The 15011-nt window shown below is 38.1% G+C and overlaps 1 protein-coding gene across 4 annotated transcripts in view; it reads right to left on the reverse strand.

Moving 5' to 3' along the window:
• The window catches only part of LOC111594226 (neural-cadherin), a 138987-nt gene that overhangs the window by 107678 nt on the left and 16298 nt on the right, over positions 1–15011 (reverse strand). For all 4 annotated transcript variants that reach the window (XM_030224364.1, XM_030224362.1, XM_030224363.1 and 1 more), the window contains exons 2-4: positions 2067–2517; positions 1554–1770; positions 697–1482 (exon numbers count right to left, since the gene is read on the reverse strand). In XM_030224364.1, coding sequence (XP_030080224.1) covers positions 697–1482; positions 1554–1770; positions 2067–2517 — 1454 coding nt within the window. The remainder of the gene's footprint in view (positions 1–696; positions 1483–1553; positions 1771–2066; positions 2518–15011) is intronic.

A 15011-nucleotide genomic window follows, 5' to 3' on the forward strand; every position in this document is an offset into this window, starting at 1 on the left:
GCCTTCTACAAATATCTGTTATAAAATATATACTTATGAGTTTAGCTAAGGAATGTATTGACAGAAATTTAAAAAATCGATAACAGTCGATTATTAGATATATTTTTATAATTTTAAGCTGCAATAGCCACAGCAATACAGTTGTTAATTGGCTATAATTCAGAAATAATTAAAAGAAGTGCTCGATAGTAATTTAATATATCGATAACAATCGATTATCTGCTATATTTATAAAGCTATACTATGTATCGCTTATAATTGTGCATGTGATACTGAGTTATAGCTATATATTGTTTATTCAAATCAAATTTTAAAAAAAATTGAATTATCGAAATAAATTGATAACTGGATATATCGATATAGCTATAAAAAATCACTGAAATATACATATATTCGATAATAAGTTATCGTTACGAGGTTATCAGAAGAATTTGTTGAAGCAATTTCAAAATGTCGATAAAAATCGATTATTGATAATATCTATATATATCTAACTTTAGCATCTTTACTATCTATTTCCCATAACTCATCAAGTAAAAAGCCTTGTTAGAAGTATATCGAAGGCATTAATTGAATAAGTTTTAATTATCGATAGAATCGATAAATAGCAATATCTATACCGATATCGATCACAGTTATACAATCGATATTCAGCTCAAAGTCACATTGTTTTTTCCATTATTCACCCTCTCTTACCTGTCCATTGACGCCCTTGTCCTCATCAGTAGCCACGACCTTGATAACGGGACTGCCGTTGGGCGCACCTTCCTCAACTTTCGGATAGTAGGTGCCGCAGTCCTTGAACACCGGCTTATTGTCGTTCACATCGGTGATGAACACCACGACGACGGCTGTCGAGGTGTGTATGGTCTGATCGCCGTTGACACAGCAGCTGCCATCATCCATGGCCGTAACATTCAGCTCGTACTTGTCGCGATCCAGGGAGATGGCCTTGTTGTGCAGTCGTATGACTCCGGTAATGTCCTCGATTACAAACTGGCCGGACGAGGTGCCGCCGCCCACAAAGCCGAAGCGCACATTATCGCCATCCTTGTCGGAGGCGACGACAGTGGTGACCAAAGTATTCGGACCCGCATTCTCGTCCACGTTGGGCGTGTAGACTTGCTGCGAAAACTTGGGCTCCTCGTCGTTCTTGTTCTTGGTGTAGACACGCACCGTTGCCGTGCCCGATTTGGCCGGCTCGCCCTTGTCCTTGGCCGTGACTATGAACTCGTAGTAGGCATTGTTGTTGTCCGCATCCAGCTGCTTGTTGTTCACAATGATGCCATTCGAGTCGACGGCGAAATGATCGTCCGAGACGAGATATTCTATCTCCGCATTGGCGCCCGAATCGGCATCCATGGCCTTCACGCGCAATATGCTCGTGCCGAGCGGTATATCCTCGTCGACATTGTGAGCCTGATAGTCGGGCAGCTCGAATTTGGGCGCATTGTCATTGACATCCGTCACGCGTATGGTTAGCTGCAGTTGAAGGAATTTTTTTTTTTTTCAATTAAATTCAAGTTGGGTCTGAAATGGCAACACGGCATTACCTCAACGGACGTGGAGAAACCGCCAGAATCCTCGGTGGCTGTCACAATCAGCGTATAGACATGCGGCTGTCGCAGGTCCTCAAAGTCCAGCTCCTTGGCCAGCTTGACAATGCCCGACGAGGGTCCAATGTTAAAGGTGCCGGCGCCCTGGCCCTGCGCCTTCAGCGTATACCGTATCTCTCTGTCCGCAAAGGACTTGGCCTTAACCGAAATGATGCTGCAAAAAGAAAAAAAAAACAAAAAAGAGAAAGCGACCACAAAGGGATGTGACAGTTAGCGAATGGAGTTTCTGGTTGTCATATGTAAAATGCATGCATATATTATATAGATACAGATATGTGGGACCCAGGCTGGCTGTCTGTCACTCGCTCGACTGCCTTTTGACAGTTGTTTGCTGTTGGAATTTCAATGAGCCAACCTCTTTGGCTCTCACATCGTCGTCATGCTCTAATTCGCATAACTTTTATTGGCAGCATTTGCATATAGGTTTCTCACAATTTCTTTGCCACTTACTCGGAGTCCTTTTTCTGATTCTCTGGTATCTCGGCCTCGTAGCCGGGCATGTAGAATTGTGGCGCCCGCTTGCCGCCGACTATCGACAGTCGCTCCTCGGGCGTGCTCTGGAATCGACGATCGTCGACTTTGCCATTCTGATCCTCGGCCTTCACGTACAGCACATACTCCATGTCCAGCTGGAAGAGATCGGTGCCGCGGGTTCGCACCACGCCCGAGCGCTCATCGACTTCGAAACGTCCGCCCGTCCGATCACGCACTATGAAATAGTGTATATTGTGATCGGTGTCCGGATCGCGTGCCTGCAGCGTGAACACGGGCGTATTGGGCGGTGCATTCAGCTGCACCACCGCCTGCATGGGCAGTGGTCGATTGATGAAATAGGGCGGCTCGTCATTAACATCCTTCACCAGTATTATCACACGCTGGTTGTCCGTGTACTTGATGCCAGCTGCCGCAACGAGAATATGGAAAACAAAAGAAAACGAAATTTTAGTTCGTGGTGCACTTTTCGGATATGCGCATACTTTTCGCTCGCACTGTTGTGCTCTGGCTAGCACACAAAAAGTTTACTTTGCTCTTTTGTTATTACAACTAATGGATAGTTGGTTTAGTTACGTTAAAAGTAGAAAAGAGAAAGCCTGAGAGAGCCCCAGCCCCGCTGCCTGTTTGTCTAATGGGGCGAGCCTTTGTCGTCGGCGCATGTAATTTAAAGCGCTCAAATTTCACTTAAGCCAAATGCAAATGCAAATGCAATGAGCTGGAAAATCAGTCCAAGGCACAATGTTGCCAGCTGCAAATTGCAATTGTGCCTCAAAGCTAATTATTTGTAATGCTTTGGATACAGTTGAAGGCTACTTGTGTATTTGGAATAGAACTGAGCAGAAACTTAAAGAGAACTGAGAATTCCTTTGAATGTTTTTAAGGACTATTTTTATATTTTTATATTTTGAAATGCTTAGAGTTTTTCTTTGGAAATAGATAAAGCCTAGCTACGCTCTAGCTGCAGAAGCAGCATTTCACAACAGCTCCTCTTCTAAGTGAACTTAAGCTTCTCTGCTCTTTTGATTTGTAAGAATATTTGATAGAAGGAATGCATTTGCTTGAATTCATAAAGTCCTTTGTAGTATTCAGCAGTTATATTTCCCACTTAAGCCTTCATTACTTGGCCAGACAGGCGTCTGTCTCAACTTGTCTCTCAGCTCGTTGCAGCTTTGTAATTTTCGCAACGTTAACTTTAGCTAAAATACTGCTTTCAAGACAGTATATATAAATATATATATAATAATAATATATTATATATAATATAATATAATATAAATATATTATATTTATATATAATTCGAGCAACATTTGAAGTCAAAATAGCTAAAATAGCTCGATGTCTTTTAACAGCTTATATAAATTATTTATTATTATTTATTTATATGTGAAATATTTCATATGAGTAGCCCAAATAAGAGTTATTCAAAAGCAAATTTTATTTAAAAACATACTTTTTAATATTTTATGTATTTTCTTGCTTTACTTTGAAGCTATATTCGAGCTATTAAGTATGCAAAAGTCAAGCATGCAAATGGCTGTTACGACTGTGTTTGGCAGAGCTTCAGTTTGCAAAGACTCGACTCAAGCGCTGAGAATATAGAGACCAAATCGACTTCTATATTAAGCGATAAATTGCTCATGAACTGTAGCTATGCTAACTTCATTGACTTCATAAAAAATATATACTTAACGCATTAGCAAGTGAGTCAAAAAAAAAAAAAAAAAAATTTCTAATCAAACTGAAAACTACCAAAAAATGAGACACGATTAAAGAGCCAATATTATAAAATATTTAAAAAACTTAATTTTAATGAAAACTTTAAGCATTTGCTGAAATATAGTTACTGGAAAAGGTATCACTCCCGTTTGGTCAGTCTTTATAACAATTTTGTATTTAAAGCCTAACAAAAATGCAGAGCAAATCTAGACATATTTTCCCGCCAAAATGTTTGAGTTTCTAGAGTAAAATAATGAAAATTAAAGACTTCACTTAATTAAAGAAACTGGCTTAAATTCATGTCTGCTGACTTATCAAACTAAAGTTAAATATTCATAAATATTTATTATTCCACTTTATACATAAGATTCATATAAAACATAAAGCCTAGCTGAGCTCTCTTGAAACAGTCTCAATCTAACAAAAATTAGGCACATTTTTTGTGTAACTCGAGTTCAGTTGCCTCAAATTTGCCTAAAAAAATGGCGAACACATAAAATCAATAAAAACGCCGCCTGCTGGAATTAAAAAGAGAAGAAAAATAAAAAAAAAAATAAAATAAAATAAAGGAAAAATAATGTGTGGGGTGCGCTGGCTTGGCGAGCTATGCAAAATGTCTGCAGCGGAAAATACCAATCAAGTTGTTGTTGTTGTTGTTGTTGTTGCTGTTGGTTAGCGCAAACAGCAGAAGCAGCGACAACAGCAACAACAACGACAACAAAAGGTAACAACAAAGCAAAGGACCAAAAAGGGGAACCCTAATGCGGACGCTTATTAAAAGAGTATATGTGTGTGTGTGTGTGGGTGTATGTGTGTGTGTGTTGCATGTAGTGGTAGACAAATAAGACAGACGATTTACTTGCCTCCTCTGGCCGGCGGTGCTCGCACACAGACTGAAATTCGAGCGTAATAAAAGTAAAGCAAGACAAAGTGGCAAGGGGCAAGGGGCAAGGGGCAAGGGGCACGGGGCAAAGGTACTGAGGGGCGAGGCTAAAGCGAAGCATGTGTAATTTCTCAAGTGCAGCAAAGTGAATTGTAAACAGGTAAAGAAGTGCGCCCTTCAAATTCCCCCAAAAGCAGGCTACGCTTCTTTTTCTGTTTTGGTAAGCAAATATCGTGCTTCAAACAGGGCCAAATAAAGGAACGCGTTAAGCAGCAAAGGAAATGCAGCTGCCAAAAAAAAAGTTATCTATATACATATATAATAATATATATAGATATATATATATATATGTGTGTTTATATGCATATATATGCTCAACAGATTGCAACAATGTCTGCTAGATGGGCGCACCCTTGGCAATAGCTACTTTTTGCATTTGAGCCAAGTTTTGCTATTTGCCAGCTTTGGCATTGTTGGCAACGCTTTTCTATGGCTTATTCTGCGGGCAGGTAAAGTTGCGAATTTAAATAACACGAAATACATAAATGAAAGTTGTACTCTCAGTTGTTCTTGTTGTGCACTGGAACGTGCCACAAAGCAGCGACGGCAGCAGCAGCAGCCAACATGGCGGATATCCGTGGCGACAATGCACACAATGGAAACAGGCAGCAGACATAACGAGAAATGGCTAAAGTGTATGGATTAGAGCCAGCTGTAGAGAGGCCGCTCCATTGTACTTGTTCGCAAGCATAAAAGAAAATATGGCTAACTGAAGTAAAGATTTTCGTCATGGCTTTTATGCCGGCAAAAAAAAAAAAGCCACCCAAGTTGGCAGCCAGTCGCATTTATCATTTGATTTTGTTGGGGCTTTTGGAAACAAGTAATAGAAATTGAAATCGAGCTGTTTCCGCTCGAAATGGGGCGGGCTTATAAACAATAAACTCATATTGGCAACAGCTGCGCCAGAGCTTGTTGTCCACACTGCGAATTAGGGCTAGAAATGTAATTTTTTTTGTAAATATTCACTTTTAAAAGCACTTTCACATGTAATAAACTTAAAATGAAGCAGATTATTTGGCTCATATAAGTTATTGATATCATAAATATATTTTTGCAAATATATTTAATAAAATATATTTTTAAATATATTATACATTTTTTAGATTTTTTTTTTAAATTTATTTAAAAATATATATTATATATTTTAATATAGCTAAAATGTTTTTTATTATTTAACTTGCATAATATTAAAATATGAACAACATTTAAATAGTATATTGACAATCGCAATATTTGAAAGCGAGTTAAAATAGTAATAAAAATAACTTTATTGTTTTTTTTTCAAAATATTCTTCTTGGCAGTCAAATAAGTTCTGCATTTGCTTGAATCAATTTTCAAAATATTTTTGCCGCTCAAATGAAAGACTGCAACAGACTGCTTCAAGCCTGGACCGAGGTCAAAAATTATTTTTAATAAATAATTTTCAAACTCAAACTCACTCCATCCTTATTTCTCTGCTCTGTTGCTATTTTGCTTACAAATTGATTAAAGTTGCCAAACAAAAACGAAACATACATCCATTCTATAGTTCAGCCACTCGAAACCAACACAAATTCGCATTAAATTCCATTTTCCTTTCTGTATCTTCACACTTTATTCTCTGCTCATTGCTCAATTTCACAAAAAGAGTTCACTTAGATTTGTTTTGCAGAGATCCTAACTGATTTATGCAGGTCTATTAGTTGCCTTTGCAAATTGCTTGCGTCTCTCGCATGCTGGCAACTATCAGGAGCTACATACTCTTGGCGTGGGCGTCAGATGACATCACATTACGAGACCATTAAAATAAATTTCTAAAACGTAGAGCATAAATAAATTTTGCTTACGTTGCACGCGGAGCACGTACCACACACGCACACACAGACACAAGTTTCAGTTGTCAATTTTGCTAACAAATTCAATTTTTATGCGCATCAATTTGAGGACAGAGATTCCAAGGACCGTGGACCACCCAGGCACACACATGCAGCCCAAAAATACCCCGCCCATTGTCAATATCTTCCCCCAAACATCTTTGGCGGAGAGTTGCGCCCCACACAAGTTCCGTTACGCCAAAGGCGACAGTCGCACATAGAGAGCGAGCTCTGTACATGCATGAAGTATGATATAAAGTATATAAAGTATAAAAAGCGAAGAAGCAGAGCAACTTGAAGCTGAGCGGGCTGCACACTTGAGCCAAGGCAGACGCATGCGAGGCAAGTGTTGTGGCAAGTGTGAGTTGTCGTCGCTGCTGCAGCCACCCTCAGCACGACGTGGAGGACCTCAGCATCAACTGCTCTGCATCATCTTATGCTTAGCACTTTAAAAAAAAAAACAAGAAGAAGTATCAGAAGCAGTGGCAGCCGAAGCTGCTGTAGCAGAAGAAGTTGAATAAGTCCAGAGTTCGCATTGCCTGGCTTCAGCTTAAACCATTAAAACAATAAGCAGCTTTGTTCTGCTTTTCACTTCTTCTTCTACCCACGAGCTTGTCGCCGTGGCTTTGGGCCTTCTTTTGTTCGTAACCCAATGCGGAGATCGACAAAAAACAGTGAAGATAGTGTTGCTAGAGTGAGAGCGAGGGACTCGGAGATACCTTATAGTGTATATAGGGCTGGCATTTTATAACAGTTTTGAAATAGAAGAGATATTAAATAAAATAAAGCAACTATATTATATAGCAAATGTAATTTGCTTCAATAGAATCGATGTTTATCGATTAATAAATAAAATTTAAATTAAACATTCTCATATAATTCATAATTTTGAAGTCAATATAAAATTATAAAATTCAATTAAATTCAAAAATCAATATTTATCGATTTAAAAAAAAAATAAAAATAAAATTAGGCATTCTCACATAATTCATAATTTTGAGGTCAACATAAAATTATGAAATTCAATTAAATTAAAAAATCGATATTTATCGATTAATAAAAAAAAATAAAAGTAAGCATTCTCATATAATTCATAATTTTGAGCTCAATATAAAATTATAAAATTCACCTAAATTCAAAAATCGATATTTATCGATTAATCAATTCAATGCATATTTCCCACTTTTATTCTTATATAATTCATACTTTTGATCATTTTCTTTGAGCTGCGAGCATCAATTAAATGCAGCTCAAAATCGATATTAATCGATTAATCGATTTTCAGCACTTTCAATCTCTATGCATTGTTCCAAAAAACTATAAATTTAAATGTGTATAGATTTAATTTAAAATCGATTAATATCGATTAATCAATAACTTGCACTTATCGTCTTTTTATACCCGTCTCAAGTCGCTGATATCTACAGGGTATGTAATGAAAAGCAAGCGAGAAAAAAACACTATCAACACCAAAGGCTGATTTCCGTTGTTTTAAACACTGGCAACTTTGAGTCTCGTGTTTTACGCCACTTTCTGGCTATATCAGGGCTTTCAGTGTTTTCTCCTCTTCTTCTTCTTCGTATTCTTCCTCTTCTTCGCTCACATTGTTGTCTCAAACGTTGCTGAAGTGCAAAGCAAATGCCAGACAATGACTGGCGCCTTTCCGGGTTGCATTTCGGTGACTCGTGTTGCTAACCCCTAAGCAGCAGCCGCTGCAACAGCAGCGAACACCAGCGAACAGCATCCCCCGGCTTGGCTTATGGCTTATGATGACAATGGCTGAATGGCTATGAAAGCCATCCCTTGGCAGTGATAAGCGTAGCATTAAAATTTGCAGCTACTGCATGGTTTTGACTTCTTAAGAGTCTGGCAACGCCTCGCGTGCGACTTGTCACTTAATGCATGCGGTAATTTCTTGATAAGCATTTGCGTTCTAGTTATTGTGCTGGTGACATTAGTTGCAAGTGCTCCAATGACACTAGCTGCAAGTGTGAACACGAAATTGTAGCTCTTGGAAGAGCAAAGGAAGTTGCGGATAATTAATTGAAGTTTAATTTTCCTTCTTTTTTTGTTAGTTTACGTCGGCTGAAAGCTCTAAAGCTCTTTGTAATTGACTCTAAGCTGTCAAGCTTTGTTTTTTGGCTTACTAATTTAAGCCTAAGACTGACTCTGCCTTCGAATCTTAAGCTAAGTTGAAAGCGAAAGAATATTGTTGTTTCTTAGTCTACAAATTTTCACGCTTTTTTGCATATAAAAATATTTCTTCAGCAACTTTTTAAGTAGCTTTTTAAGCTGACAGAAGAGCTTTGTAACTTTGGCTTAGCTTAAATATGTTTTATAATAATTTAAAATATTCAAAATATTTGCTTATATTTTTTTAAAGCTTGCGCTGAAGTTAGCACTGCTCGTTGACTTTTACAATTCATTTGTTAAAATTGTAAGCATTTCCCTGGGCAACTTATAATTTATCACCCCAGGAAAGTGAGACGCTGGAGCCATAATATCTTACTCTAGAATCATTTGATTGTCACTTTTCCGCAACTTAACTTTATTTTTGGCTGGAAATGGAAATGCTTTATGGCTGCAACTCATTTTGTGGCACCCCACAGCAAAAGGTAAGACATAATGTAGGGTGTTTCTAAATGCGCTTCACTTTCTGCTCTCAGCTTGATTAAAATGCAGTCAAGTTGAAATTTACTCGACTTTGGCATTCCGATTGCGTTTTTGGTCAGAGTGAGTCAAACAAATGAATTTCTGCTTGATTTTACTGTGCTCCTTGCGGCTTCGTTTAATGCCCTCGATAAATACGTGCTGCAGAGAGAGAACGAACGACGCACAAGGAGCAACCGTAACCCGCTTTTGGCTTTTACGACTCGCGTAATATTTGCGTTATGGGGTTGATGGGATATTTCTTTTCTGGGCATATTGGGGTATATTTTTTTGATGGGCCATGTGGGCGTGCATTTAATGAAGCTGCCAACAAAAGGCATTGTATTTGCCAAGAGAAGTAGCCAAAGCTAAAGTCAAATATTGAACTTATTGATGAAGTGCGCGACGTGTGTGAGTGTGCGTACGGCTGAGAGAGGTGGCACATACTCTAGCTGCCAAGCCATTTCTATAGCGGGATAAAGTCAAGTAATAAGTAAGTGGTAAATGAGTGCAAATACAAAAGGAAAATATAACAGAAAAAGGAAAAAGTAATTCGCTTGTCTTTGCTTTAAAGGGGAATGCATGTGGCTGAGGGTGGAAAGAGTGTTGAGTTCATGGAAATCTAAGCTGCAATTTTGTAGTCGTCAAATTTAAGATTTATTTCGGCTTTTGGACTCACCAAAGTCTGGAATCACAAAGCAATTTTTATATGTTTATCAACATGCTAATAGAATTTCTTTTAGCTATAGCCTAATTTTTTTTATAATTTTCTATCACTATTTTAACTTCTAAACCAAAGCAAGGCAAGACTAGACACAATTCACATCAATTTTCATACGCTTCTCATATCATCGCTTGCAAAATTTAGTCTCATCAAAATTAACACTCAACAACTGCTTGGCAGGCGCTGTCGAGTCTAATGAAAACATTTGACAGTCCTTAAAAAATTTGTCATTGCAAATCAGCAGCTTCCTGCCAAGCGTCAATTCTACTCTACACATTATATATATGATGTGGAATGCGCTGTAACTTAACTCACAGGCTCATATGTGATGCGAATGTATAGATGAATATATATTACAGACTATTTATAAATGCGTGCACTGAGAGAAATTGGTGTGGCTGCACGAAAGTTGTTGGCGTAAGTGTGAAATTCAAATAAATATTAAATATTTTTTAAGTTTATTTTTTTTATTTAAGAATATGAAATTATTATTAAGTAAAATGTGTAAAATCTAAAAAAGATTTTTTTAATTTTTTCAACAACTTTTACAAAATAAAATGTTAAATTAATTAAAATTTAAATTTATTCAAAAAGTAAATATATTAAGAGTTGTATGCAATATATGCAGCTGTGTTCATAAAAATAGTAGTACAACTGAACCCTAAAATTTTTGACAATTTAGTGATAAATACAATATTTTATATATGTGGCTATGCACTTAAGGAAAATGCTAATAGGTTCTTCAGAGGATGTAAAGCTAACAGTCAAATTCTTGCTCCTAGAAATTTCCAACCTCCTGTGCTTGATATAAAATATAATATTATATAAAAAAAATTACCAAATCAACAATATTAAAGCGAACAATATTTAAATTCATATAAATTAAATTCATATAAATTCATATAATTGAAAGTGAATATAAGTCAAGTTGCATATAAATTTTACATATTTCTATATATATTTTTTTTCGCCAAGTGTATTTATGTAGTAGCTGTGGGCTGGCACACAGCGTGCAGTCCTCAGTTTGAGTTGCCGTTTATTGAGTCACTTAAGAGCTACGCAAATGAGTTAACACCTGGCAAAGGTAGTAACGTGTTTTGTTGGCCAGTGGGCAGAGGTGGAGCGGAAGGGGAGGGTACTCTGGTGTTCTGTGTGTGTTGGCTGGCGCTGCTTTTGAATGCAAAATTATGCGACAGCCCAGGCGCAAAAACCAGGTGTGCCTACGTGTGTGCTAGAGAAACTGAGACTGCGACAGCGACTGCGACTGGAATAGAGCTGTTGTTGTTGTCATCGTTGGCTTAGCCTGGTTTGTGCGTCTGTCTCTGCTTATCTGCCACGCCTCGCCGGCTGTCATGCCAACAAATTGGCAGTTGCAGATAAAGATAATGTTATGGCTGCTGCCGTTGCGGATGCTGCCGCGGCTTCTGTTGCCATTAAGACTTTTACTTTAGTAGGTGTCACATTTCTCTCTCTCTCTATCTCTATCTCTGCCTGTCGATGCTTCTGCGTCTGCTGCTGACAAATAAAGCTCGCAATTTAAAGCGCAACAGCAGCATTCGCTCGCCTTGGCAGAGTAGCTTAACAGCTCTTTTGGCCAGCCATCAAGCATAAGCTGGCCATAATTCTAGCCCAGCCCCCTCTTGGCTAACGACAGTCTATTTAATTGCCAATTTCGTAGCAAAAAAAGAAATAATAATCATAAAAAATAACCAACATTAATAAATTAATTAGCGCTGTGCAAAGAAGGCCAGAAGAACTCTTAGCAGCCCAGCCAAGCGCAGAGTCAATTAAAATTTACGCACGCAGCTTCCGCAGCCACCGCCAGCAAATGGGGTCGAGCTGCTGCCCACCGCCTTGAATGCAATTGCCCACCAAGTAGGGAAATATAAGTGTAAAAAATATATGTTTAGTTAAACACAATTCTTAAATATGATTTTTAAAGTTGGGCATTTTAATAAACTGCCCAGGAATGTGCAAATTAAAAAAAATATTTATATATTTTTAAAATAAATTTATTTAATTCTTGTTCATATACGAAAATGATGTAAGAAATTTTTTCAGAGTTTTAGATCAGTAATAAAATCTTTTGCCAAAATATTGATACAGAAGCGCATATGACTTCATCAGAAATTCAAATTCAAATTCTTTATGTCTTACGTCAGAGCCATGTTTCAAGACTGACTTATCAAGACTACATATTTATGCAAAAAAAAAAAAAATATATATATATATAATGAATGTCATCATAAATATTTACTTAATTCTTATAATAATTCTTAAAGCAATCTTCTCAAAAACCAATTAACATTTATGTCGCAAAGCGTCTTTATTTTTAAGGAAAATCAACTTCAAATCAAGTGTAGTCCAGAAAAAAGCTAATAATTTCATTGTTAATGCTTTATTTAACTTATTTTTTCTTGTTATAAAAAATCTTAAAATCCTGTCTAATAAAGACTTAATTTCAATGCTTTGGCCAACACCTTGGGCAACGTTTGCATGCGATGCTTGGTTTCGAGCTGCCCCCGCCTACGCCCACGTCCGCGCCCACTGGCAGCTAGGGAAATGGCGCACATGGCAGACATTAAGCGAAAATTAATGAAATTTTCTTGACGCTGGCGGAAAGGTGGTTTAGTCATGAGTTCCAGCTCGGCTCGGCAGCTTTATCTGGCTATGGCTGTGGCTGTGGCGGTGGCTATGGCTATGGCTGTTATCCTGCCATCAGGCACGAAGCCTGATTGAGTTTGATGGCGATTGTGTGCAGCAACTGCGCGCTGGCTCTGACTCTGACTCTGACTTGATTGCAATTTTGCAGAGCCGGCAGCAGACAGGAACAGCCGGCGGCCAACCTGCATACCAATCAGACCAATGGCAGGTGAGTCTCTGGCCTCGTCAGTCATTAAGGCCTCGGGCATGGCATATTGCCACGGCACATTAGTTTCTCTACTCTTCCTCGGTATTTCTTTTTTTTTCGTTTTTGCGTACTCTGCCAGATTGATGACTGTAAAATAAATTGAAGCTTAAGAGAAGTGCTTTAAGTTTTGCGCCAGCTGCAACAGCTGCTCTCAGCTTTAGTGAAAGTTCATAAATTCACATTTGGCAAGTGCATTCAGTCGTAAAAGTCTCTGATTTTGCTAGATTTACTGTTCCAGTTCACATATTATTGTACTATTATAAAGGTGAATAAATTTATGAATTGTCATGCGTGAGCTGACACTGATAAGTCCTAAATAGCTGCTGCTATTTCCCTCAGAAGTTTATCAACTGCAATCAATTTAATCTGCTTAGCTCATTAGCTGTTGCAATCATGTCTAAGTCTTGTTTACAGCTTAAGCTGCAGAATTTATGTATATAAATCAAGAGCAATTTATAATTTTCTTGGATCATAAATCAATCTTTTTACACTTCATTAGCTGCCAGACCCTCAGGCAACGCCACCAGCAATCAACGCCCAGCGCCCAGCCCAAAGCGTAAAGTAAACTGATTATAGTTTTAGGTCGCATTTAATATGTATTTTAATGCGCTGCAGCAGCTAAGCTAAGTAATAAGCTTAATAAATGCTCAGCAGCTGTACGAAAGGAGCAAGTGAGCATGTTGCTATAGAGCTTAAGCGACTGCTTAATACTCGTTTGCTGCTATAAAATACTTTTGGAAGTTTTACCACGCACCAATTGGTGGTTCATGTTGTTGAGTTATTTTTCCTAGAATTTAGTTAGCATACCTTATAGATAGACTTGCAATATATAGCTGGAAGACATAGTTTTGTGCGCTATTAAAGGACATGGTTGCATATTGTCAATCTTTTGCATGAATCCTTCTTTATATATAAGAATCTATAGTCAATTTATACTAGGACAGAAGATTCCTAGTATAGTATAAATCTCTCTACTTCATAACATTTGTACGAGTAAAGCTATTGTTTAATGGTGTATAGCTTGTTATACTGATATTGGTAACTAATAACTAAATGCCATGGAGATGGTTAACAAAAAACTGCAAAGTCACTTCAGATGGTTCGATAAGTGAAGTCATAACTTGAGTCAAATCCAATGCCAATAGCCATAAAAAAAACAGAAAATTTGCTAAATATAATAACAAAAACACCAATAATAAGAAATCTGATTTAGAGTTACTCTAGTTTCAATTAAAAAAAAAAAAAAAACAAAAAATATTATATTTTTCATGTCAACAAAATGTGCTGTAAATAATAGAAAATTAAATGACAAAATTTTTAATATAGTATCTGCCACGCTACACAACACAAACATTGAACAAACCCAATATACTCTCTTCATTTGTTATGCCCAGGCATAAAGACAGCCTCTGCTGTCAGTGCAAAGCGCAGCGCAGAAAAGTATGCTATAGAAAATTGCTGAAAGAGCAGGGAGACTGTTGTCTGCTGCTGCTGCTGATTTGTGTCTCGCATGTGCTGCATACTAAAGAGCAGCGCATTATCTGCTGGGCTACGCCCAGAAGGCTAACAGCCTGCCATTCACTAAATATAAAAATGCGTGTTTGTGTGTGTGGAGTGCGTGGGAAAATTGCTCAAATTAAAAGTAAATATTCGCAATTTAAATGTTTTGCCTACGCATTAAGCCATGTAAAGTGTTGTTGTTGCTGGCTGCTCTGCGAACCATCTGACACGCACTTTCCATTCAATAAAGCTGAAACCGCAGCAATTTACACCCAGTGGCCAGTTGGCATGTTGTCATTAAAGAGCCACCAGTCCCAGCGACCCAAACACTATCTGATTGTGTGCGTGTATGTGTGTGTGCCCTCGCTCACTTTTTTTTTGCTGTTGTAACCACCAAATGCACAGCAGCAGCAAACCCAACTAGCATCAACAGCGGCGCAATGCGCGAGCATTTTGCATTTTAATGAGTAAACGTTCAATGGGGGGCCTGGCAGACGCCTGCCACTGTGGGGCTTAAAGGCCATAGAGGGAGAGGGCGAGCGAGAGGGCTGTCGCTAGAGGTGGCCGCGTTCAGATTTTTGGTGCTCAGGCAGCAGCGCAAT

Source organism: Drosophila hydei, unplaced genomic scaffold, assembly GCF_003285905.1.
Source record: "Drosophila hydei strain 15085-1641.00,03,60 unplaced genomic scaffold, DhydRS2 tig00008114-arrow-pilon, whole genome shotgun sequence".
Taxonomy (NCBI): domain Eukaryota; kingdom Metazoa; phylum Arthropoda; class Insecta; order Diptera; family Drosophilidae; genus Drosophila; species Drosophila hydei.